Genomic DNA, 27,878 nt, shown 5'->3' with positions numbered 1-27,878 from the left:
TACATGTAAAGTGGAGTTCCTCTGTTTTAGCATGAGATGTTTATCAGACGTGGATCCAAAAGTGGTATGTGTTTCGTGGACATACAAAAATATATCTTTATATATATATACATATCCAGTAGAGATGAATCTTCATTTCTTATCAAGGATAATATTGCCTTGTTGATCTTTTATCCGAACGCGCCCTGAAGAATACTTTGTTTCTTGACGACCGTTTGAATATATTGTTTTTATGGTACCGTCGGGATATTCTCGTCTTCTAAACTGGGCGGTGTGAATCTCCTTTTGTCCATTGTGGAATATGACTGTTTTATGACCGTTCCTTAAAAAATAAGCACACAACAAGCACATTTCAATTGTCACCACTTTGTTGTCTTATCACCATAACGACCAATAGAATGCCCCTGTTGAGTTTGCACCAGAATCACTTTTCATACATATAGCCCAATACATATCAATATATTTACTTACTAACTATAAACATATGTATTTGGATCAACCTCTTCAAGGTAGAGTATTTATAGGAAGTGCTATGATGGTTGCAGAGACACAAAATGAAACACAGTTACGGTTGCACAGTGTATACAATTGTACATGAAAAACACTGATTGAGACTCACTTTTCTAACTTAACTATAGTTCCATCTGGAAAATTCGTTTCCTCGCGTCCATCTTTAAACATGAGTTTGACTGTGCGATCAGGAAACACGATTTCTTTGGTACCATCAGGATGGTGTTTTTCTTAAAAATAAAACGGAGACGCATATTATATGTTAATATCCTAATATTCTTCACATTTCAATATTTAACTCTTTCTTTCTGTATCTCACGCCAGTCTTTTTCTCACCATCTGTCCCATTTTTTTTCACTCTCTGTCTCATTTAATAAATATTTTCGAAGCCTGGATTAATATTTATGCAAAAATGTGTTTTCTTGTAAAGATACTATAAGTAGCTATTTTCTAAAGCAATGAAGACAAGGGGTTGGGCTACCATAAAAGCATATTGATCAGCTGCTTATAGCCCCCACTGGTTTGATAAGCCAAAGTATGTGGGAGGGGTGAGGAATAGATCCCTCTTAAATTTATAACTAAATTAACAAACCTGTAATCTCACGTATGATATTTCTTCATCTATGTTTAATTATTTATTATTATCAAATGTACCTAGGATCTTTTGGCTTAGGCTCCAAAAAACGTAGAGACATCCCAGTCAACTCTGTATAGGATTTCACATTTATATCTTGTGCAAGAAGTGCTTACCTATTTGTTTGTTAGGGAATTCTAACACCTCCAAACCATTTGGGTATGTTGTGTGAGTTGTTTGCGCATCTGAATAATAATACACCTTGAATAAGCAAGAAATAAAAATCATTATATAAGAAAGGCTGAGTTCTACAAAATATGTCTCTACCAAGAAAATTCATTTTAACTTGCTATGCAGTTGAATCATGTACATCTTAACAGAAACCATACAAATTGCCATATTTTATTATTTGTAGCTTGTATATCTGATTTGAACCCAGTGTTATATGCTTTATGGGCTAGTAACACTTTTAGAAATATTTTTAAATGGCCACTTAAAATTTCCACATAATATAGTGTTTTGACAGCTGCAGTAATATATATATATATATATATATATATATATATATACACACACACACACACACACATACATATATATATATATATATATATATATATATATATATATATATATACATATACCGTATTTGCTCGATTATAAGACGAGGTTTTTTCCAGAGCAAATGCTCTGAAAAATAACCCTCGTCTTATAATCAGGGTCGTCTTATAATCAGACCTCAAATAGGTCTGATTATGAGACTAAGATCCAGATCCCCTGCAGCGATGCAGGGGACCTGGATCCTCCAGTGTTAACCCCCCCCCCAACTTACCGGTGCTTCTGAGTCCCCGGTGCTTTGTCCGGGCTGCGTGTAGAGCTCTACGCGATACAATCGCGTAGAGCTCTACACGCTTCCCGGACTAAGCACTGGGGACCCAGATGCAGGGGACCTGGATCCTCCTGTGTTAACCCCCGACCCAATTTACCGGTGCATCTGAGTCCCCGGTGCTTAGTCCGGGCTGTGTGTAGAGCTCTACGCGATATAATCGCGTAGAGCTCTACACGATACAATCGCGTAGAGCTCTACACGATACAATCGCGTAGAGCTCTACACGATACAATCGCGTAGAACTCTACACGCTGCCTGGACTAAGCACCGGGGACTCAGATGCACCGGTAAGTTGGAGGGGGGGCATAACACAGGAGGATGCAGGGGACCCTCCAACCTACCGGTGCTTCTGAGTCCCCCGTGCTTAGTCCGGGCAGCGTGTAGAGCTCTATGCGATTCGCGTGGAGCTCTACATGCTGCCCAGACTAAGCACCTGGGGCTCAGATGCAGGGGACCTGGACCCTCCTGTGTTATGCGCCCCCCCAACTCAGAAGCACCGGTAAGTTTGGAGGAGGGAGAGGGAGTGTTAAATGGGGGGTGTAAGGCATTTCTGGAGGCAGAGTGGTCTGTGAAATGCCTTTTAACTCCTTTAATGCCACTCTGCCTCCTGAAATGCCTTAAACCTCCCTATATGCCACTCTTCCCCATAATATGCCTTTTAACCCTCTAAGTGCCAGAGTGGCATATAGGGTTAAAAGGCATATCATGGGGCACAGTGGCATATAGGGTTAAAAGGCATATCATGGGGCACAGTGGCATTTAGAGGGTTAAAAGGCATATCATGGGGCACAGTGGCATATAGGGGGTATAAGGCACTTCTGGGGCAGATGTGCATAACTGGGGGGCAGGTTGGAAAATAAAGGAAATAAAACCAAAATATTTTTCTCAAGCATACCTTTTATTAAAAAAAGTGTTTAAATGAATTAACATTTACTGGTAAAACTTTTTTCCTATAGGGTCGTCTTATATTCAGGCTTTTTCTTTTTTTCCTAAATTAATATTAAGATTTGGGGGTCGTCTTATAATCAGGGTCGTCTTATAATCGAGCAAATACGGTATTTATTACTGTTTTCTTAACCAAATCAATTATAGAAGATAAAATGTCTCCACTGTAACATCAGTGCAGTGTCCTCTTTAATAGGAAATGTCACACTGATGACCTGGAGGTCCCTATCGTAGGTAAGGTTTATTGGAACAATATGAAATGAAACTCACTTCTTCAGAGATATATAATGTTACTGTATAAAATATAGTTAACATCCAAAAAGTATTTCCCACAGAGTGCACGCACCACTTTCTTGTACGTCCGATATTTTATATTTGGAGACATATAGAAACGTATAGAGAGAATCACTCTAACACTTCTGTTATATTATATTCCAAGCATTATATGTCACTTCATAATCAACTACTGTCCAATATGTGCTGATATAATAACCATACTGTATACAGTTAATACATCAGTCTGAGACTATATAGGAACATTAATTAATACAAAAATATTTAACACATAAATGCATTGCCACAGATGGGTTGACAATTTCCAGAAATCCCAAAAATAATTTAAAGTAAAAAAAAAAAAACACTACAGTGCTCACTTAAACACGTAAAAATGTCTTCTTGGCAAAATCATGTAAGAGCACGGTACTTATGCGGTTAATTGTGATAACACATAGAAGAAGTCACCCCTGGTGACACGCATAGGAGTACGGAGCTGTATGGGACAATAATAATAATAATAATAATAATAATAATAATAATAACCTGCATAATGCAGTTACTAAAATGGAGCCAGCTGGAGTGTAGCTGCAGAATATTTATTAGCGAACTTATTATATGCTGTAATAAGTAGATAACATGACCCTGTTCTAAGTCATGCAAGTTGGGATTTTTAATCATCAATATTCCTCACTGTCCAGTACAGGTTTTACTTTTCCTCCCTTATAGAAGGTTTGCTAGAACGACAAGAAATGTACTGTGCATATCTTTGCAATGCTTTAAATCTTAAACATTTACATACTATACTTTGGTCTGGCATTGTTTTCTTCACATCACCATTAAAGAATGTTACGATTGTAGACATCCCATCTGCACTGGTTTCCTTCTTGGTTCCATTGGTGAAAACTACGATTTTGCGTCCATCTGAGTACAGCTGTTCAATCTAGAGAGACACGTTAGACCAAATGCTGACATTAATGCAAATGTGCCGCGTCTTAAATTCCCCCTAAGCCCGGAAAACAATAAATTCCCATTACTTTCCAAAAGTGTACAACTACTGCCTGACCTTTCCATCGGGGAACTGGATTTCTTCCTGGATACCATCTTCATCGTTGCTTTTGTTTCTAGCTCTTTCTAATGCCTTTCTTGACAGAATGGACTTTGGAGCAGTGCTCTAAATAACAATTTGATCACAAAGAAAAAGCAATGAACACAAATCTTCAAGTTTAAAGAGGATGTCAGTATATTCTTTTTTTTTAATATGTATTTTACATTTAATATGCGTACACATATGCATGTATACGTAGATACACATATCCAGACAAACTAGTCTCTATCCCCATCATTAAAATGTGCCCTTTTTCTCTCTTTCCCTATTCTTTCCTTTTTTTGTCTCTACTCTCCTTCTTTCTTATGTCTCTTACTCCCTCTCACTATCCATCTTTCTTATATCTCTCCCTTTCCTCTTCCTGTGTATCTCACTCTACCATTCCCTTCTCCCTTTAATCCCTTTCACCCCTCTTTCTTCTTTCTCTCTACGCCTTCAATTTTCTTTCTTTCCTTTTCTACCCCATTTCCTCTTTCTTTCTTTCTTTCTTTACTTTCTTTCTCTTTGTATCCATTCCACTGTTTCTTTCTAATCTTTCTTCTCTTTTTATTACTTTTTTTTATCCTTTCATCTGTCTTTTTTTATAGTGTTTCTTCTTTCTTTTTTTATATCCCCTTTCTTAGCATCTTTCTCTTTTTTCTCTCCTCTTCCCTCTTTGGAGGATCAGAGGGAAAGCAGATCAGGGTGGAGGAAGCGGGCCATATAAGGGAAGTTGCGGGTCAAAACAGAAGGGAGCAAGTCAGAGCAGTAGGGTAAGGGAGGGGATGGGAGGATCAGAGAGAGAGAGAGCGAGAAAGAGGGGAAGGGGTATGTGGGTCAAAGAAGAAGAGGACAGGACGGGGCTTGAAAGAGCAAATGGGCACAGGTGGGGGAGGAAGAGCATGGGAGGAGCAGAGCAGAGGCAAAGGGGTAGTTTAGAGAAAAGAGGAGCAGGAGGAGGTGGGTCAAAACAGAGGGGGTGGGAGTTTCAGGTCAAAGCAGAGGGAATAGGAGGCAGTGAATCCGAGCAGGTGGGAGCAGAGCAGAGGGTAATGAATTAGAGTAAAGTGCAATGGAAGGTAGTGAGTTAGAGCAGACAGGCTAGAGGGAGCAGATAAGGGCAGAGAGGGCAGGAAGGCTCTGGGAGGATCACAAGAGAGCTGGAGGAGGCATGTCAAAACAGAGGGGAATGGGGTTAGTGGTTTAGGGAAGGGGATGATGGATGAAGCGGGTAAAGGCAAAGAGGGCAGGAAGGTCTGGTAAGAGGATGAGCTGGATGGCTGTGCTAAAGTTTTAGGGAGCAGTGGGCAGCAGAGGGACAGGCAAGGTAACAGAGGATGATTGTCCAAGCAGGAATTAAAATGGAGGGACAGGGACCAATCAGAGTGCAGCATGATTAGACAGTCAGCATGGCCGTCAATTACAGTGACAAGGCTTTTATATATATATGTATATATATATATATATATATATATATATATATATATACGATGTAACCGTATAGGCAGGTGCAGAGAGTGAGGATGGAAGAATATTTGGAGATAAAAGGGCAGAGATAAAGCTGTTGCAGAATTGTTAAGGACTCTGTGAAGTTAAATTTTATTCTGGGGCGTATGGACAGCCAGTGGAGGAACCGGCACAGTGGAGCAGCAGATGATGAGCAATGAGATAAGGATATTTAATCTAGCAGATGTATTCAAACTGTGGAAATGATGAGGCCAGTTAATAGGGAATAGAAATAACCCATATGGGAGAAACAAGGGAATCAGTCAGTACTGTAGTTGTATACTGTGAGAATAGGCTAGAAACCTAGAATCTGATGGCAAATGAGAGCCATTTGGCCCATCCAACATATTCACATGCCCATGCCATGCAAGTTTAAATTCTCTTACTGTGTTAACCTCTACCACTTCAGCTGTAAGGCTGTTTTAAAAATACCATTTTAATCTGCTTGAATCTGTGCCACGTGTAAGGAACTTCAGGATTAGAGGATTGGCGCTCCCTGAGCATTGGGAGATAATATAACGTAAGTATCACATAAATGAATGAAATATATAGGTAAACTATTCTACTAGATCAGAAAAGACAAAAAAAGTGTGATGGAACCACATCTAGAAAGGGCAAGGATCGAAATGTTATAAGGTACATAATGTTCTTGCAGTACCGATATATATATATATATATCACCCCCCTATGTGTCGGGTGGTATATGCAGGGTCCTACTGATGTTTTACATAATAAAATACAAAACTTACCATTACATCAGACCCCCGACTGGGTTCCCCTGGAGTTTTCCTTCCACTATGGACACTGTGACTTCTGGTTCTGTTTAAGCTTGTTCCTGGCTCTTCCCAGGGAATAGACTGGTCCTGAAATCTTCTGACACTTGGGAGCTCTGTATCCTAACAAACAAGAAATCACAAACAGTAAACATAAACCACATAAATAATGTAGATTAACATATCAAGTTGTTATTATTTATTAATTACATGCTAACATGTTTCCCCAGAGCTGTACAATTTAAAGATGGGGTGGTTAACAAATACACATTTACAACTACCCAATTACTTTCTTTTTAACACTCTGCTTTAGTGCAAATCCCTAGATTTAGGGCAAAAATTCATGAAATTAAACAAACAAAAAAAATGTAAATATGTGGATGTACATGATCCAACATCCACAACATTGTGTAACATCCCCTGATTAAATAAATACCCAATCATTTTACTTCTGTTTTGGGAGGCCACTATGGTAGTTGTGGATTTTCCCCTTTTGTATTATTATTTTGTGTTTACTTTTTCAACTTTATCTCATCAGTAGTGCAAGTCACTAGGGATCCCTCTAGTAACCTTAGTACCTTTGATGATGTCATGGTGACATCATTCAGGTCCGTAAAATTCAATTTTAATTTTTATTACTAAAGCCTCTGTGATCAATTGTAGGGAATCCCAGCAAGGTCTGTAATGTCTGAATGAAAGCTCATACATTGAATGGTGTGCTAGTAGCCGCTGAGACCCTGGCCTCCAGTGTACACTTCAGGGCATATTATTACATCCTAGTGGTCATTGCTGCTGTGTAGTAATATGTCTTGAGGTTATGAACAGGTTAAGACATACCTGGTTTGAAAGATTGCTGCCTTCATTCTTTAATGAAACAGTTGGCATGTCATCAGAGCTACCAGAGTATGAAGATGGTCTACCTAAAAATAGTAAGAATACAAAAAAGTAATTGTATTATGATGAATGTTAAGTGCTGTGATTAGAATTTGCAAAAACTAGAACGTTTTAAAAATAGCATATTTTTACTCTGATACTTGCAATAAAAAATGGTGTAAGTTCTCCTTTAAGCACTCAGAGAAGACTAATACAGTTTTGTTTTAGGGTGTGTGGCTATAAACAAACATCTGAGAGTTCTTAAAAGTTATTTATTTATCATTTAATCAGGTAAGGCAGTTAGAAGAAGAATATATTTTATTATACACAGTATTGTAGCTGTAGGGCTGTGGAACACTTGAATACACTCATGCCCACCAAACATTCTGAGACAATACGTGTACATCAGTGGTAAAATAGGGAATGTACGACCTAAAGAAGGACACCTGGAGGGCAGGCAGATGCAAACACATTATATAGCACATTTGCATGTGGGGTATTTGAATTAAAGTGTTCCAGCCCCCCCCTTTTCCTCTTAAATCAATATAAAATACAATAAGGAACAGTTACTTTCTACCTTTTGTATGAGGTGTGTTGGAATCCTTAAACACACTGAGGTTTGACAAAGTGATCGGTGACTTCCGGTGTGCAGCAGGAACAGCCTGGGATGCTTGCTAGAAGGAAAAAACAATTATATTCTTAATATATATACAGACAATGAACAAGTACAGGAACAACACTTGTTGGCATGTTAAAACAACTTATTTCTCTTGTTGGCATGTTAAAACAAAAAAAAATAGCTATTTTATGAAGGGTCAATAGTCAACAATTATATTCAGCTTTTCTAGGCAAAATGTAAACAATGTACATATATGTCTTTATAGTGTAAATACTATGAAAGTATGGAACTTAACGGCATCAAGGTAGCACAACATAAAACATTGTTATCCATTATCCAATAACATTTGGAATACTGTAGCCATTTTCTTACTAGTTTCAAGAAAGAAAGAAAGAAAGAAAGAAAGAAAGAAAGAAAGAAAGAAAGAAAGATATATACGTGTACAGAGTTCACCAAGGACAACTAATCTGGTCTGCAAGCAAATACTAGATACACTGGTATGTCCCTTATTGGTAGCAAATTGTTTTAACCCATTGAGTACCAAGAGCCAGGCTGATTTTTTTTGGAGTTTTGCTATTGTTACTTCTAGGTGACAATTCTATGCAGAGCTACTAATTTAACTTTTCAGTCCCCTTATGATGTACCTGCAACTCCTTAAAACCTGTAGCAAGAAGACCATTAAGATGTACAGGTTCTTTACAGGTTTTATCACTAGCATACACAAATATATGAAAGATCTCCAAAGAGATCTCAAGCCGTATTGCAGTTTGAAAAGCGCAAAAAACCCCCCAAAAAACAAAATAGAAAAAAATAAGAAATTATTTTAAAAAATCACTACAAACCACTTAAGTCAATAATATTAAAAAATATTTAACCCCTTCAGGACAATGGGCGGTCCCAAAACCCATTGAAAACAATGCATTTTGAGTATGGGTTTTGTCATTAAGGGGTTAATGTGGGGTAATGACCCCCAGGCCTGAAGGGGTAAACTAAAGAAACCTATATATTGTTTTTTTCATGACAAGTTAAGCTATTCATAGATATCTAGTTTGGGCAAAATCTTTCACATGATATATTGGTAAAAATTGGTTCTGCCTGCAAACGTATTGTTTAGTGACCACACAAATCACTTGCAAACCTTTTCTGGCTCAAATGGTGTTATTCTGCCTTGAAGTGGTGTTTTCCTGCCAGTGGGGGTTGTGCTCCGGTTTGCTACGCTTCCAGACAGCGGTTTATCTCCATTCCTTTGCAAAGCTTTGATAGATTCTGTTCGTTCCATTAAACTTGTAATCTAGAGAAATAATGGACAACTGAAACGACATTCTTGTTCTGAAAGGCTTTTGCACTGTAATGGTGAAGGATGGTGAATCCTTCAAAGTGTCCCCCCCACAATGATCTCGGTCCACCCAAGAGGACAAAGATATCACTCAAATCCTAGGAAGAAAGAGAGCTGCAAATGGTATATACCGTATTTGCTCGATTATAAGACGACCCTGATTATAAGACGACCCCCCAAAATCTGAATATTAACTTAGGAAAAAAAGAAAAAGCCTGAATATAAGACGACCCTAAAGGAAAAAAGTTTTACCAGTAAATGTTAATTCATGTAAACTATTTTTTTTAATAAAAGCTATGATTGAGAAAAATATTTTTTTTTTGTTTTTATTTCTTGTATTTTCCAACCTGTCCCCCAGTTACGCACATCTGCCCCCAGGCTTGCCACACCAATATGGCACTGTGGCCCATGATATGCCTTTTAACCCTCTATATGCCACTGTGCCCCATGGTATGCCTTTTGACCCCCTATGTGCCACTCTGCCTCCAGAAATGCCTTATACCCCTATATCCCATTCTGGCATTTAGGGGGTTAAAATGCATATTATGGGGCAGAGTGGCATATAGGGAGGTATAAGGCATTCCAGGAGGCAGAGTGGCATTAAGGGAGTTAAAAGGCATTATATAGAGCACTCTGCCTCCAGAAATGCCTTATACCCCTATATGCCACTCTGGCATTTAGGGGGTTAAAAGGCATATTATGGGGCAGAGTGGCATATAGGGAGGTATAAGGCATTTCAGGAGGCAGAGTGCACTATTAAATGCCCCCTTAACGCCACTCTGCCTCCTGAAATGCCTTATACCTCCCTATATGCCACTCTGCCCCATAATATGCCTTTTAACCCCCTAAGTGCCAGAGTGGCATATAGGGGTGTAAGGCATTCCAGAAATGCCCTACACACACACACACACACACACACACACACACACACACACTTACTTACTTACTTACTTACCGGTGCTTCCAATTTCCTGCTGTATTGCCGGGGCAGCGGGTTGACGTCTCATTCCGCGGCAGCCGGAAGGAGGTGGAGTTGGCAGCGGGGGTTTGTATGCGTCCGTCGCAAATACCTTCCCCGGCTGTCAGAGATCAGGAACTCTTGAACTCTGATCTCTGACAGTCGGGGAAGGTATTTGCGACGGACGCATACAAACCCCCGCTGCCAACTTCACCTCCGGAAGCACCGGTAAGTGTGTGTGTGTGGGGGGGGGGGGGCGACGACAGGAGGATCCAGGTCCCCTGCAGCGGTGCGGGGGATCTGGATCTTAGTCTCCTAATCAGACCTCTATTTGAGGTCTGATTAGAAGACGACCCCGATTATAAGACGAGGGGTATTTTTCAGAGCATTTGCTCTGAAAAAAACCTCGTCTTATAATCGAGCAAATACGGTATATATGTAAGGTGCCTTTCTCAAAATGTACAGCTCTACATACCTTTAATTATGAATATATGTGAAAAGTGTCTCGAAACAGAATCCTAATCCAGAATTATATAGATGGTATAGATGGCCCAAATAAGTAAACACTGCTAAGAACATATATATATATATATATATATATATATATATATATATAATAGAAAATTATACCCTTTGGTAAGTTTGGGCAAGTAGTTTACTTTTAGATGCTCGGTATATAAGTAAATCACAGACTATTGTTTTTAAGGAATTCTAACAACATAAAAAGGAAAACCAATACATATTAGGGGTCAAATTAATACCCTAAATGAAAAATTAACTATTAGGGGTTCAATTTACAAAATAAACAGTTTTCCTTTTTTTATTGTTTGAAAGAACATTATCATATAGTTTCCTTTTTCTGCGGTACATACTTTGGCACTGTTTTCTGATGACACAGGTGTCTTCCTCCCAACTGGGGTTCTGCTTCTACTTTTGTGAACAGTCGGTTCCAATCGTACATCAGACTTGGTGAAAGATGTACCTCGCAATATAGCTTGTGAAACCTAACAAAAGACATCAAGGATAAGATGAATCACTCTGCACATTAAGGATGTTAAGAATGTAAGACCCTCAACCTTTATATACAATACACTGCATCGTATTAACTTTCACCAATAGCGCTTTTAGCAGGATTGTGCTTCCTCAAGCAAATTTGGAAATATTTGGATTTCAGTGGAAGAACATAGCACAACACCTTATCTTTTCAACTTTCCTCTCTTTCCTCCACTTTCTTACCCTGTCCTTAGAATAGCTACTACCATCAGTGTCCATTATCCAGTATCTAGAAAAATAATTGTGCAAATTGGGTTGTTGAAGCCACTTTGCAATGTCAAATATTTCAGGTGAGTTTTTCATACATTGTTTTTAATTTGAGAGGGAAAAACATTAGAATTGATTATTAAGTATACCAAATAGTGAAATGTAGACTTTGAATATTATCTATTTGTTTTACTGATCTGTAGCTACATGCTGGCGCTGTGCATATAACAAGATTTTGGTGTGGTTAGAGAAACCACAAGGGTCTCATCGCAGATGAGAGAGATACCAACACAGATTCATTTCATTATGGTGCCGTTGTTTAACTTGTGCAATACTGGCAGAGGCATCATTGATTATTAATTTAGATTTCATGACCTTTGTGCAGCTCAGGCTAATCACTAGGTCTGCTATACATCCCCTTTAGGTAGAGATTCAAGCACTCTTTGTCCTCCCACTTGCCATTTTTAGTTATTATTATTATTGTTTCATATAGCACCATCATATTCCACCATATCCCTATGGGCCATCTTCACCATGTATGCCACAGAAGTGGCAGCTGTATTAAGGTGAGGCCCAGCCACTGTAGACTCTATTTTCATCCTGACTGATCCTAGAATTGGGAAGCATCTTGTATAGGAATTGTGGTTCTCCTGGTTGCCTTTGCAATTCCATTAACCTTTAGAATATGTGTCCCCCAAAAACAAATAACAAAAGGGATGATGACTATGAAAGTTCCTACAAGACATTGGCCAGAAAACAGTGATGGTGGTAGGAAGGCTTCATTTTATAGATTTATAGAGGCTTTCATTCAGTGCTGCCTGGGATCACATGGGAAATAAAATATAATAATATAAGTATGAAGTTTACTTTAATTAAGACTCTTTGGACTCATCCAAGTTCCACACATGGCATGCCGATGCTTAGACACGGGTCCCTTTTTAAACAACTGCCACTTGAGAGCCAGAGGTTGACAGTAGTATCTCTCAAGTTGCTTACTATGACTGTTCCTAACAATGACTATGTAACGTAACAAGTCCAGCTGTTACTCACCAGCGATTCTGATCGACTGTTAGTGACATCGTTGTTATTTATTTCGGATACTCTCAGCTCACTACGAAGTTCCTGGTTCTCTCTTGTCAATGCTTCAACCTGCCTTTTTAGTTGTTCATGAGTAGAAGACCAAGCAAATTCATTTCTTCGAAATTTCCCTTGCAGCTCTGAGATCTGTTGCTTTAGCATCTGTGATCAAATAAGGTCATGTGACTTTATCCACATTTAGCTGGCATTTATATCAAACAAACATGTTTTGGTAATGTCAATAGTGAAACATACTTAAAGAATGAAAAGGATAGTGAGTTTTGTTCCATCTATTTATCACTTATCTAGCACTGATATTCTGTCTGCAAATACAAGTCTTTTGCAAGAAGAGTAATTTCATTTAGAAATGCTGCTCATTTACTTTCCCAACAGCGGCTCCCTGACTTCACTCGGGTGGCATTCTGTATATAACAGAGCCCTGCATTTCTCAAAATTTTAGACCAAATGCAACTTTGAATCAAAGCAGGAGAAAAAATATTATACACCGAGTCAAGTCAGGAAATTAGATGTTAACCCCTTCAGTCCCCTATGGACGTACATGTACGTCCTAAAAAGTCCTTAGAAGCTCTTTAGGACATACAGATACGTCCTGACTTTCTTGTAGCAGCAGTGACATCTCTCTGTCTTTTGACAGCCTAGACTCCCCGTCAGCAGAAACCAGCATTGCTGGCTTCCTGCTAACTTCCAGCCAGCTAGAGCCATCACACAAGGAATGCACGATCATGTGATCGGCCATTCCCTTTGGGAGATGTCACTGCTGAACTCAACTTGAAGGTCCTCGGAGGGCAGGATATCTCCTGCAGGATCTGTCTAGACTGTGCTGGGATATCTGATCGCTCCTCTACTGGCCGATCACATACATTGCAATGCAAGTCTACGTGTTGGGGTATCACAGGGAAGAGATGAAGAAATAATGTTTCTCACTCTTTCAAAAAGTGGGGAAAAAAGTTTTATCTTAATTTATATAGAAAAAAAATCACTAAAAATAATAAAATAAATAAAACAATAATGTGAGCTAAGTCATTAAGGGCCCTTCCTGTTTTCACAAGGATTTTTTAGGAAAAGATACAAAATTCATCAGAAAACGAGAGAGAAAAAGGGACTTAAAAGAGGCTCTAGGAGGTAGGAGATTTCACTCCACCACCAAAAAGGAGAACATAAATAAACCAACTACTGTTTTTAATCTCTAATTCTACACTCAATGACCTAATGGGGGGCGGTCCTCCCCGGGTGCCACTCATCAGGGGTTCGGCCGAGCGATTGTCTATGCAGCCCAATGGCTGCCTAACCGCGTGCGGGCGTCACACCAGTAAGCTATGAGCCGCTTTAGGCGCCGGCATAGACATCTGCGCTACCCCAGTGATGCTGGGCCGACCCATGGTCCAGTGAAAACTGCAAGAAAGGTAAGTGGGTGCGGGAGAGTGAATCAGTGTTTAGGGGCAGAAATGGGACAGGCAAGCTGTTTAGGGGGGCAGGGGTGGCACAGGGAGATTGTTTAGGGGGCAGAGATGGCACAGGCAGGCTGCTAATGGGGCAGAGTTGGCACAGGGAGGCTGCTAAATCATCAGCGGTGGCACAGACAGGCTGTTTCAGGGGCAGCGGTGGCACGACAGCCTGTTTCAGGGGCAGCGGTGACACAGACTGGCTGTTTATTTATAAGTTAATAATTTATTTTTTCAGATTCCTAGTTTTTTCCAGTTGGCATACAGTTTACAAAGTTTGTGAAATAAATATTCTTGCTAACATTAATTTTATTGTGGGGGGGATGCCACATACAGGATCCGACCCGGGTGCCAAAATACTCTGGGTACGCACCTTGTTTAACGCAAATCGAATATATGAATCCTCATGGATTTAAAAAAAAGAAAAATTGTATTCCCTAGTTTATAGACGTACTAAAACACATCTTCAAATACTGCGAAACTGTTCTTCCCTTGCAGCTCCCTATAGGTTTAGCAAAGAGCCTACTCACACCCCATCCCTGTTACTAACATGCTAAACAGGCTAATGAGAATGTGCAGAAGGAGTAGGTAAAGAAAGAAAGGCATGGTCAATTTAAGCTATTTAATTACATTTTCAGAGCATGCAGACAGATGATACCTGGATTTCTTCACTTTGTTCTTTGCTTTTAATAGCTTTTGCAGCAGCTGCCTGTTTCTCCAACTCTTCTTTTTCTCTTTGTATTGTTCTTAGCTCATTTCTCTTAAGCTCTTCCAAACGATTCATCTCATCTGCCTTCAGTTTCTCAAACTGGTCTAATTGTTGCCTACGGAACAATTTTGGCTCAATATTAAAAATTAGAAAATAATCCCTTCTGCTCATTTACATATACGTGGTCCCGTTATAAATATATTATTTATATTGTGGAACATGGCAGGGAGTGAGCACAGCAAAACACTGCTTCTGACCCTGGATACACGAGGGAGCTCGAAAAACCCTGATGTAAAAATGTTAAATAATTTTTCACTTATATATTTCCTAGCAAATTGGCTAGCATGATGTATAGGTAAAAATAGTAATTTCTCAATTGTGAGTGCTCTTTAAAACAATTACAGATAATTCCTCCCTGGGATGCCCTGATTTGGAAACTTGGGACCAATATTGAAGACTTTTGTGTGCATTTTACATACGGTACTAAATATAGAACTATAGAGGTATCATGGACTGGATAGTCAGGACTGAGCATGTTGTCTGGCAGGTATGGACTGCTTTATCACTGGGGCACTTGGCTGGACTTGTCCCCCAGGTTTAACATTGCCAGGCCTCTCCTGCCTCAATCAATGTAAGGCCGGAACCACCAAATTAGTTTGTCATATTAAAATAGCTTATTAAAAATCTATCTTCCCAAAAGTTAAAAATTACCTCAGAAATGCCATGGCTTTTTCTTGTTCTTCTTTCATCTTAGCTATAACAGGATTGTCATAAATGACTTGACACGTTTCTTCTATTTTCCCTAGAAAGGTTCATAAGCATAATTAAGGTAGAAAATATCAGTAGTACAGTTAAGATGTATAATTACATAACTAGCTGAAAAAGCTTCAGAAAATCTTACAGTTATATTACACAAATCAATTGAGATGTGTCCTTAATTATAGCCATAAATTAAAATGTTATTGTGATATGAAAACTATGGGACCCTTTGGAGATTATGATCCAATAAGCAGATGGCCTCGTGGGATACATACATTAGAAAAGAGTGAGACAGAGGTTAAGAGAGTGAGTGAGGGTGTATGTGTACAAGTGTAAATGTTAGAGGGGTTTTGCATTAGTATGAGTGTGTATGTGCAAATGTGTGTTTCGATGAGTGTGTATGTGTGTGTGTATGATTGTGTATATGTTAGCATAAGTGTGTTTGTGTAAGTGTGTGTGAAAGTTTGTGTTAGTGGGAGAATGAGTGTGTAAGTATGCGTGTCAGTGTGTATGTTAATTACTGGTATGCTTCAACATCAAAAAGGTAAATTTACTGTTGTTACATAAAAGAGGATGCTTAACATATTACGCTTCAGTCACACTACATTTTATACTAGATAATGGTACTTCCACAAAAGCAAATCGGGTTTACGAACATTAAATGACATCTTACGTGTAAAAAGGTCACTTGAATTTTTTGATGACTCCATGTTTTGGGAGATGTCAGATTTGGTCTTGAACACAGGAAAAAGACTTGTCACAATATCTGAAGTAGAAGGTGGATGTTGTTCTACTTTTTCTGTGCTATCTTTAGCATCTATGTTCTTATTGTGGTCTTTATCCATCCTGGGAGTTCGTAAGTAGCGAGAAGTGGTGCTTCGGAATGAAGAGAAAGCTTTGCCACCCCTCTTCCGGAAATCTTCAGTACTGTGCTCACTACCACTGGTGCTAAATGAATGATCTCGATGAATACTTCTGGCAGCAGACTTTGGATTCTTAATTTCTTCTTCACCACTTGGTTCATCAGTGGCGTAGTCTGGGTCAGACAAATCTAAGTGTTTGTCAGCCTGTCTTATCATTTGTGAGGCATCATGACTAGGCAGCTTATAACAATGGGATTTGGGGTCATCAACACTACATGACGATGAGCTATCTGTTTCACTCAGTGATCCAACGTCTTTTCTGTAGTGTACCCCTCCATCAAAGTTGTGGGTCTTTTTTCGACTCTCGGTGACACTTTTACAATTACGAATCTTGTTTTGAATTAATATCTCTGAATTTACCTTAACAATCTTATCATTTACTTTTTTAAATCCGGTTTTGTTAGCTGGGTCTATTCTATCGTCAGACGCTCTACTAAGTTTAACAACAGCGAGGTCTTCATTTTGAACCTCAGGTCCCGCAGACTTCTGACAGTTTCCTTCTATGTCTTTTGTGATAGGCTCATCTGATAAAGTATTTGCCATTGGGTAATTTGCTTGTTGAACTGCTAATGATGCTACCTTTAAGTCTGTTGTGGTTATATCCTGGGTATTTAAATTACAATATTCTTTAACACTTTGCTGTACCTGGTTGTCTGATGTTTCTTGGCTAAAAGGTTTACCAAATTCATCAGGAATTGTACTAGAAATGGCATTATTTGTAATTTTATCTGCTTTGATTTCCGGTTTAACGAATACAAGACGATTTTTGAGTTGGATCTTCCCAATATCAGGAATAGTTGGCAAAGAGTTACGATGCTGGCCATCAAAGCTAGGTTTCCTGGACAAAGTGGTCACAGAGTGTCTTCTTTGCTCCTTATACGAGGTGTCAGATTTTTTTTCAAACCTATTTATACCTTCCCTTCGTTTCAAAAAGGATTTTCTTGCAGGATTCTTAAGAAGGAAAAAAAGAGTTTTGATTAAGAGCCAAAACAATATTAACCTTGTACAATAAAATATTTTTTTGAATGATGAATTAACGTCTCATACTTTTCACTATGATGTCTTTCAGATGTGCACTCAAAGAGAACTGCCACCTTGCTACCACATCATATGTTTTATTGAAAGAATATATGAATTTGTTCAACTCAAAAATAGATCACTTAAGATGGATGCATGTTTTTAGTCCTACTCAATTTAATTGGTTTCATGGTTTTATCTTGGATGTGACAGTTCCCTTATACTACCATGCTGTCATATTTTGTGTTTTATGTTTGATCACATTTGCTGGATAAAAAAAGAATTCTTTTTTTTATTACTGGAACAAAATTAACATCTTTACAAGGTACTAGCATTCCAAATAGGTAACAATCTTTAAAAATAAACATCACTTTAAACTGAGGATTGCAATTTAACCATGGTTAGTTGTTTAGGGAAACTACTGCATCCCAGGCCAGACTGAATCATTTTAAAAGTAAAACTAAATAGAGGTTTTTACCCATACCATATTAGTCTGAAGTCTCTCTTTCTCTAATATTCCAGAATCCAGTTTGAGCTGTTCTTCAACGAATTCCTCAAATGTTTTCTGCCTTTCTACAACTGCAGGTCTAATTGGCCTTAAATATTGCAGATACAGGAGAAACAAAAATATGATTCATTAAAATACATGAATGGGATTATGATGCAATAACTCAACCTTACACATATTTAATATATCCAAGGCCACCAAAATCATGTTTGCAATCAGCACCAATATCTGAAAAAGGAAACCTTCCCTACAGCACATGTGTTGGCTATACACATTGATAGTATTCCTAATACAAGTTCATTTTAAGATGATTGTATTTTCATAATCTTATAGTGCCCCCCCACAGACCTCAATTGCATTGACAGCTGCCCCATTTACCTGTACAATGGGCCCTAAGCATACTCTTTAACACTCTTTACCCATAACATTCCTCTACCAAAAAATACTTTAAACTTATCCTTTTAGCACCAATGTGGGAGCAGTGAAAAAAATACAAAAAGGTCATTATATCCTGTACTGCTCCATTGCATTCAGAACATTAATCATTCACACCTCTCTTTAGCCTGCTACCCTTTATTTCTTTCATATTTGTACCCCGTCCCTCTTCTTTCATTCTACCTCCATATTTTTCATCTGCAGACCAGTCCATGACCAAAAACAAATTGAAATCTCCACAATGTCTGCCTAGTCACTACAATTAAGAGAAAATGGACCTATGAAAACTGATATAGCTTGATTGAGAACAGGCGATGACTTAATATCTAGCCATATGCACGTCATAAAAATATAGAATTTGACAGCAGGTAAGAACCATTTGGTCAGTCTGTTTTTCAGACTAGATGAATCGGATGGTTATCTGCTGTCAAGATATTAAGTCATTGCCTGCCCCAATTCAGAAGTGTCTTAAGATTTTGGCACTCATCTGTGCCATTACCAATGAAAATTTTTCATTGTGTGTAGGTTGAGCTGACATGGTATAAAGTGCATTAACATACAACATACTTAAGTAGAAATGGACAGAAAAGAAGTAAATAAGATAAGTTTAAAAAAACAAACACAATGACCAATTTGCACATGGTAAAACATGCTCAAGGCCAATCAAAATGAATGCCAAAGTGCATTCTACTTGTGTTTGCTCACCATAGTTAGGTTTGTTAATCAACTACATTAAATATACTCGTTTTAAAAGGAAGGAACTATTTCTCCTTAGCAAAATTTGGTTTAGTAGCCTCTAATATCACAACCCACACAATAAACGAACTGTAGGACTTCAGTTAGGGAGAACATTTAGCTAAACTGGATTTATTTAAGATGAGGTACATATAATCCAATCACATGAGAAAGTAGCTGCCCACAGGCAAAGCAGATAACAAAACACCACTTATTAAGAATATAGCAGCTGTGGTTCCAATATATAAAAGGGCACACTTTGCAATGAGAGCTGTAATGCTTTGTGCAGCTGAAGGTACTGTGGAGGTTTTTGACTGTATTTTTGTATGTAAATACGTAACATTTAACTTACCGCTCTTCACGGTTTTTGATTTTTGTTCTAACACCGAAAGGTGAAATGGGTGCATCATGAACATCTTCATCCTTCTCTTCTCGAACAGGAGAAAGAGCTTTAGGACTGGGTTCTTGTTGTGTGGAATCTAGACATGTGGAAAAATGTTATTGCATTGTATGTGTAGTGTGCTTCTACAAGAGTTACTGTGCACTTGGACCTGTAACGCATTACTTATTGCTTTATGTAGCACCATAATATTCCACAATGCTCCAAAATGAGTTGAAAAAGATAACAAGACATACTCACTTCCAAGACTAATTTATACTTTGTAATTCAAGAGTGCACAAGCTTTGTGAGCAGATGTTTGCTTCTATAATAGTTGTTAAGTTGAAGTTTTAAATAAGTAAGTACACCATCTATAAGATGTTTTAAATATTCCAACAACATACTGACTTTTCAAAGTTTCTTGTGAAGAACTGCATGACTTTTCAGGACACTTCTTGGGGGTTTCGTTAGATGGGATTGTTAATGGAAGAACAGATACAGAAGCATCTTGGTTATTTTGTTGCCTGGATAACTGCTGGGATGAATTCTCATTTTTTTCTTCATTGTTTGGCACCTGGGGTTGAGCAGGTGGCATTATTGCAAATACAGATGATGGAAGTCCTGGTGGAAGAACCAAACCTAAAAAGAATCGGCATGACAAAATATAATTTTAAGTGGCATTTTCATGGAATATGCGGTTTTAATGAACTTAAAATGTCAACAATGGGATTCAAACAGATAGAGCTGGTCAACTACAGTTGTACAACAAAATCTGCAAAAATGAATAAAACCTTTCTGATTGTTGTAGAGTAAAGAATGTTGTACTGGGAAATTTCTGCCCCAATAATTAGACAGGGTCCTGCTCTGCCTTATAATATTCCTTTCTTAATACCAAAAATGATATCATGTAATTATTCCTTCACCTTCCTGTACTGAGTGAAGGAATGAATACAGGTGAAGAAATGTGTGCTGTCAGACAGACAGGTCTCAACACTGGAGCATGACTGGGCTTATTTGACATTTCTTGCATTTCTTGCAATTGTGGTAACAACTAATATTTAAATACAGACATGATAATAAATACCTGGATTAAAAAGAGTGATTAACTTTTGCTGCTCTTTTACCAATCTTTGAAGTTGCTCTACTTGTTGCATCATTAGCTGGTCGTGCTGAGCCATGTTCTGAGAAAAAAAAGAAAATGGAATGTCACATATATATACCGTACATTTGATCAATAACTATAAAAACAGTTAATTTGGATATATGGGATAGCTGGAATAACCAACTAATCCATTGAAACCAATAGGCTCTGTTATATTAGGCTTAAGTTAGGCACTCTAAAATAATTTTGCTGAAACTTTTCCTGGATATTTTTGTTTATTACTTTTGCTTATATTGTCATAGATAAACCACAATAAGTTACCACAATAAAAAAAAACACAAAATATTAATTGTGTTATATCATTATTAAAAAAAAAATCTTGCTTTCACTGCACATGAAAAAAAAAGTTGTCTGAAGCCTATGAGCTAAAAATGTAACAGGCACTCAACACAAGCGCAGTTACACTGACTGCACTTAAACTTCAGGATAAAAGTCTGGGCATTACCTTTCTACAATGTCTGTACAATGCCATCTAAAAAGGCCCTGCTGGGATCACCGATGATCACCATTTTTCTGATCTTACAAACTACTATGTTAATTTCAGACATGGAGGTCAGAGTGAAAGCACAAGGAAACAAGGCATATCCCTCAGAATAATACATACATACATATTTATGATATATATACCGTATTTGCTCGATTATAAGACAAGGTTTTTTCCATAGCAAATCGGGGTCGTCTTCTAATCAGACTTCAAATAGGTCTGACTATGAGACAAAGACCCAGATCCCCTGCAGCGCTGCAGGGGACCTGGATCCTCCTGTCTTATGTCCCCCCACCAACTTACCGGTGCTTCTGACTCCCCGGTGTGTTGTTCGGGCAGCGGGTAGACGTCTACGCGTTTCGCGTAGACAACTTCCGCTGCATCCGGAAGGAGGTGCGGTTAGCAGTGGGGGTTGTCTGCGTCCATTGCGCAGACCTTCCCCGGCTGTCAGAGATCAGAGTTACCCGCCCCGGTGCTATAGGGTAGGAGAAACCGCAAGCAAAATTGCAAATGGTGTATAAAAAGTGCAAAGGGTAAAAATAGGTGCATAAAGAAGGCAAACTGACCCTTGTGAAAAAGCCTAGCTTATCTATCTTTTTAAAGACATATACTACTGCAAGTTGATTCTGAATATGTGAGCACTATCAATTAGTGAGCGTCTGCAGGTGGAAGTAAGAGGAGGCACTTTTCTCACTTTAATTTCGTTCACAGATCGAAAAAAGGTGTTTTGAATTATTCATTTGTCTATCCTGTCAAGCAGGAATGGTTCTAGACAACCTCCACAATGGCAGGGATAAATACAGGGGCACAACTAGAAACCACAACTTCAACAAGAAACGTGTCCCACAACTTTACCCCAAGCAGCTTATCAGTGCCAACCTAATCCCCAAACAGCCTGCCTGTGCCATCTTTGTTCCTAGCTTGTCAGTGCATCCAAACACCTTATATGTTTAATCACTATAGAGATTCCTGATCACATACACACAACCATACATACCTCCTCCCTCCCAGGGGTACCTCCTTACCTCTCCTGCAGACTTCGGTCCGCTGCTTGCAACCTTTGTGAGCAGCCTCCGTTTCACCACAAGGTCACATGACATAACATAATGTGACATGCCGAGTTCCTGTCTCCCTGCGCTGGTTCAAAATTGTTTAGACAGGGACGTTTCTGAACAATTTTAAAACGGCATGAGGAGACAGGAACAAGTGGTGTCAGGGGTTGCCGGGGTCCCCTAGAGGGCGACCCAGGCCCTGTAGTTATGCCACTGGATAAATCTATTTCAAGCTCTTCCACCTCCAACTTAATTTAAAAACAGGTCTGCGGCTGCATGACCACATTGGCAGAATCTCCCAATTTGGCTGAATATCAAAGACAATCAACATAATTTGCCTAGACTTCACATAAGATTGCCACAGAGCATATAGAGAACAGATCTCATTTGATATTCCATTCATTGGTCCCCCCGGACCAGGCAGTATTTGTCTTCAGGAGGCACGTGAGGGACAATACCATTAAGGCAATTAATACAACTTAAAGAGGCAAGTCTACAGATGAGAAAACGTGGCTCTTGGCTACAGATGCCAAAAAGGTGTTTAACAGGGTAGACTGGGTTTTCATGTAGGCCACCCTGTCAACCAAGGGACTTGGTGATTTCACATTTCTCTAGGATGGATATAATTTGTTAGATAATTTACAAGTGCCATACTATGTTTGCCCTATGGCACTGGATTCTGTGGCGCTGTGGCATTGGGCCTTTGTTTTGGCACTGTCTACCAGTCCACGCTAATAAATATATATTCACCTCAGCAAATTTGACCTGAAGATGGGTAATTAGGGGGCAGATTTAAAGGCAGTCATATAGGAGGTCTTGCTTGTGTGGAGACTTGGTGCTGCGGCTAAAAGCCATAACTCCTTTGTCTTTGAAAAGATGGTGAGTGACAAGAAGAGATTATTATGGTGTATGGTTTGAAAACAAAGTCCTACCTGCCCTGAACATTGATATACTATTTGTGTGGATACACAAAACGACAAAGAAGAAAATGAAGGTTGAAAAAAGAAATAGCAAAAGATAAATAACTAAAACTGCTCAGATCCTCAAGTGTAAAATAATGCATGTTCAGGGTCTGAAAAACTGTTAACATACATTATATAACAATACACCCAGAATATATCAAATATAATTAAATATGGATTATTTCAATTTCACAAACACTTCCAATTGAATTTAAGCCAACTTTTAAATCACTTAAATGAAGACAAACAAAACAAGTTTTAACTTGTTTCACTGCCTACGGATCATTTAAATAAGATATAGTAAGAGGGCACATTGGTCAAAAGTTTCTCTTCCATATATATATATATATATATATATATATATACAGCAAAAGACGATAATACATTATTATTATTAGAGACCACAATCTTCTAAACAGCATTTGATTATGTACATGTGCCAACACTTCATGTTGTTGGCTACCCCTGGTGTAGTGCAGTATTATTTTCACCTTCTTTTGGAGAAATGACAGGAATGATAGGAACTGAAGTATTTCAATAAACCTTTAAGCACATTTTTTAAGATGCAGGGAGAATTACGAAGAAAAACAAAATGACGGAAATGTTTCTGTTGCCTCTCTCTACATAATGCAGCACTTCTCTGGGCTATTTTAAGAGCCTCCTAGGTAAAAGAGCACTTTTAAGAGGGATCTCTTCCAGAAGTTCTAAAGGAAACTCGTGAGTCGAGACAGAACTAAACTCAAGTCCTAAGATAGTACAAGTATTCTTGTAGATCAAATCCTGTAGAATGCTTGCCTGACAACTCTTGTCTGTCTGAACATCAAGATCTGAAGCGTTTTCTATATCTTGAAGTAACGACCATTATTGGCCTGTTTCCACACGCACATCACAGAGTCTGCAACGTCCACTGATAAGCCTGACTTTATCAATATGTCCCTCTGAAAAGGCCTCTTTCCTTTCTGCTCTTCATCAAAACTCCAGATATAAGAGTCAAATGTGAAAATACATAATTAATCCTGAAGCTCCACCTTTAGGCAAACACATATTATTGCTCACCCACGCCATTAGATCTATATCTTGCATACCCCATATCTGTTATTTTTATAACAGGAATGTAGTCTTGTCCAAGCTCCTGCAAGTACTGACTTGCTGCTTAGAAGTATCCGTATGTTTCCGCTCCCTCTGATGATAGCATAAAGTTGAGAAATATTCTCTTTAGCCCATCTGCCTGTGTTCTGCATCCATTCTGTTAGACGGATCCTCCTTGTACCTCCCTATCTGTTCAGATAGGCCACTACTGTCTACTGACTACATGTCAAGAAAGCAGAGCCAGATGGCCATAAGCTCCACCATGTTCATGCTTTGCACAGAGTCTCCATCCTTATGGTACCCCAACTCCTTAGAATAGCATCTCTAGACATGACTGTTCAAACAGGCTCTGCCCAGGACAATCCCTATCACAGCCTCCTTCTCTGCAGCCACCATCTGAGCACCATGGGCCACAGGTAAACGCTTGTATCTGCACAAGGGTCTACCTACCTCTGCCCTGGTAGATCCCAGTCCCCCAAGGACCCAACTAGGGCAGGAAAAGTTAGGGAGCCTGGAACGCAGGGCTCTCCCATGAGCCCCAGAAAATACGTTAAAAAAGACAGGTAGTACACTGGAGGTAATGGGGAGGTTATGGGGGTTATTTCCTGCCTTGTCTGAATAGGCTTAGCTAGCTTACTATCTGCTCAGTCATAATTATTTACCTTTGCTGAAATGTGTAGGTAGGACTTAGAAGGCTTGGCTGCCTATAAGATTTCATTGTTAGGGCACTTGTAAAGATAAACTTCTGGCCCAAATATTTATTTAAAGCTTTTCCTATAGCCCTTAGACACAAAGATTGACACTTTTATTTCAGCTGCTAAACACCACCTGTTTGTTTATGTACCTGTTGTAATGTACAAATTCCAATGGACTTTTTTTATTTAGTTCACTTTTATCACACAGTATAATTGGTTCATGTCCAGAAATGGATTCTGCCCACATATGTAAGATATGGGTAGAGATTCAGAGCAAAACATTATGAATACTAATATTATCTCCCCCTAAATATGTAATTAAAGAACCTAAACCATTATTGCACACCTGCCCCTCTTCCATTGGGACAGATTGATGGACAAATGATGAGCATGTCCTCTTCTCTTACCCCTATCCTAGGTTGAGCCCCATTTAATTTAAGAACCTAGAGTTGCCAGAGTTATTTAGTTTCCGTGTTGGTACATTGATAATCGATACATTTTAAAACACTAGCTTATACACTCTAACATTTATGGATTTCTTCTCATTTATCCAAATAAGTGTTGCAATGCAACCAGATGTACTAAAAGGTGTTAAATCTCTGCACCCATTTGATGCAGAGAGGGTTGCAGAGATCACCCACGTTCATAAAGGTATTTTTTGGCAATTTAAATTTCAATTGCTGGTTCTTCCTTCTACAGACAAGCTTCCATACATGATGACATGGGAATAAAATCTGCTAGCTCAACTGGGTACAGACAACTCAAGAGGGAAACTACTGGTGTAGTGGCCTTTAAAATAATTATAAGCAACAAGCCTATAAAACAATGTTAAAATGATACCCAACATCTGACAATTGCAAAAAAAATCCATCTGACATATGGTGGATGCTACGTAGGAGAGGTGATAATCAAAATCACATTGTTGGGGTTGGCCCAGAGATGAGAAATGTTGGTGCTTAGGGTCTGGTTAAGTCTATTGATTTGGGTTTTTCTCTTTTCCCTTCTTCTTGGCATGCTCCCTTGGTTAAAGAATAAGCTATTAAATAGTAAAGAGGAGGCTAAGAGGGCCATGGCTCAAAATTGGAGGAGTAATGAGAAAAAGTAACATGACCATTTACTATAAACTAGGGAAACAACAGAGATGTTAGAAATATTCTCAAGTTCAATTAAAATTAAGGCCTATGCCAACTTGGCTAAATGTTTCCACTACTCACCTGTGGCGTGGACATGTAGATATGGTTACCTTGAGTTGGTGGTGAGAACTGCAGTGAATATATATTGTCTCTGATCTCCACATTAGGCAAACCACTGTTTTCTGGTGGATTTGCTACAGAGGTCAATTTGGTTTGTGGAAACATGACTGAGCTAGGAAAGAAATTTGCATTCTTTGGGTCCAGGAAATTCACACTCTGAGGGAGCCCAACGGAGAAGTCATCTTTTTCATTTGTGTTGTCAGATGGATTGAAATTTGACTCATGTTTTTTCACGTGATCAGCCTTAACATTACCACACGGAGTGCCTGAGGTGAGTTCCATCATATGCCCATTGTTAAGTTCCAGTCCCATAAGTGTCCACTGAGCCACGGAGTCTTTGTTACTGTGAGAATCTACTGGCATATCTTCATCTCGAACATCCATTCTAGCGAAATGCAATGCATTATGCAAGCAGATATTCCATAGCTTTTTCCTTTCAATTGAATTATACTCTAAAAAGGTATTCTCCACTACCTGCAAAAGACACAGACATGGAGGTCATTCTTATTGCTTCACATCAATTTTCTATAGATAGAAACTAGAGAAAGTTTGGACTTATGTTATGTTTTCATTATGTTACAGTTAAGCTTTTTACATAGGTAGCATGGAATCCTTTTGAACTAAGGGCGTTAAGGGCAAACATCCAAATGTCTTCCTCCTCTTTGTATCGCAAATCAATATTTGTTAAAAAAAAAAAAAGTCGGTAATCAAAATCAAGGAATTGTGCTATGAATAAGTACCTCATTAGCATAAGAAACAATAAATGCAAATGTTAAAACATCTTAATATCCCTTAAGTGGTTTGAAAATGTTAAATGGAAAAATGAGTCTTTTAAAATCATCAGTGTGTTAGCTACCTAATACCTATATCTTTTTAACTTTTTTTATTGACCTTAGAGAAGCAATTGTTGCCCATTTTCAAACAATTCAAAGTCCACCATTCTACTGTGAGAAAGATTATTCATAGACAGTTGCCAATCTTCCCAGGCGTGGACGTCCCAGCAAATTCACCCCTTGTTCGTACTGTTCAATGCTCAGAGAAATTGTAAAAAACCCAAGAGTTACATGTCGGACTCTACATGCCTTAGTTAGCATGTCAAATGTTAAAGTTCATGACAGTACAATTAGAAAAAGACTGAACAAGTATGGTTTGTTTGGAAGGGTTGCCAGGAGAAAGCCTCTTCTCTCTTAGGCTTAGCTGTGCAAAGTTTCATCTGAACAAACCACAAGACCAATGTCTTTTGGACAGATCAGCCCAAAGTGGAGATGTTTGGCCATAATGCACAGCAGTACATTTGGCAAAAACACGGCATATCAGCACAAACACTTCATACCAACTGTCAAGCACGGTGGAAGAGAGGTGATGATTTTGGCTTGTTTTGCAGCCACAGGACCTGATCACCTTGCAGTCATTGAGTCAACCAAAAACAAAAAAATTGAGTCAACAAGCATCCCAAGCACACCAGCTAATCTACAACAGAATGGCTGAAAAAGAATCATGATGTTGCAGGATTTTAAGTGCCAGCGCACAACAATTCACCAAAACGTATTTCCCTGCATTTCCAGATTACAGA

At 38.7% G+C, this 27,878-nt stretch overlaps 1 protein-coding gene across 1 annotated transcript; it reads right to left on the bottom strand.

The window, feature by feature from the left end:
• LOC128483953 (centromere protein J-like) lies at positions 1-26,750 on the bottom strand. The gene is made up of 19 exons (XM_053460275.1): positions 26,267-26,750; positions 20,693-20,789; positions 20,017-20,247; positions 19,582-19,708; positions 18,036-18,147; positions 16,285-17,485; positions 15,564-15,654; positions 14,802-14,967; positions 12,654-12,842; positions 11,216-11,347; positions 9,188-9,340; positions 8,008-8,104; positions 7,395-7,477; positions 6,534-6,680; positions 4,258-4,365; positions 3,994-4,134; positions 1,261-1,345; positions 620-740; positions 1-322 (listed from the first exon to the last, which is right to left on the bottom strand). The coding sequence occupies exons 1-19, from the start codon at positions 26,687-26,689 to the stop codon at positions 133-135; spliced, it is 3,894 nt and encodes a 1,297-aa protein (XP_053316250.1). The 5' UTR covers positions 26,690-26,750; the 3' UTR covers positions 1-132.
• Positions 26,751-27,878: the final 1,128 nt, after the last annotated feature.

The sequence above is a fragment of the Spea bombifrons genome, chromosome 3 (genome assembly GCF_027358695.1).
Source record: "Spea bombifrons isolate aSpeBom1 chromosome 3, aSpeBom1.2.pri, whole genome shotgun sequence".
NCBI classification, from domain to species: domain Eukaryota; kingdom Metazoa; phylum Chordata; class Amphibia; order Anura; family Pelobatidae; genus Spea; species Spea bombifrons.
This window is presented reverse-complemented; position numbering and strand designations above follow the sequence as displayed.

What these genes read in the sequence shown, in the direction of transcription:
- LOC128483953 (XM_053460275.1), bottom strand. Translation starts at nt 26,689, where the DNA reads ATGGATGTTCGAGATGAAGATATGCCAGTAGATTCTCACAGTAACAAA. An exon ending in TTCACAAGAAACTTTGAAAA is followed by an intron (nt 19,709 to 20,016) that starts GTCAGTATGTTG and finishes CCACATGTCTAG; the next exon opens with ATTCCACACAACAAGAACCC. An exon ending in GCAGCAATCTTTCAAACCAG is followed by an intron (nt 6,681 to 7,394) that starts GTATGTCTTAAC and finishes CTTGTTTGTTAG; the next exon opens with GATACAGAGCTCCCAAGTGT.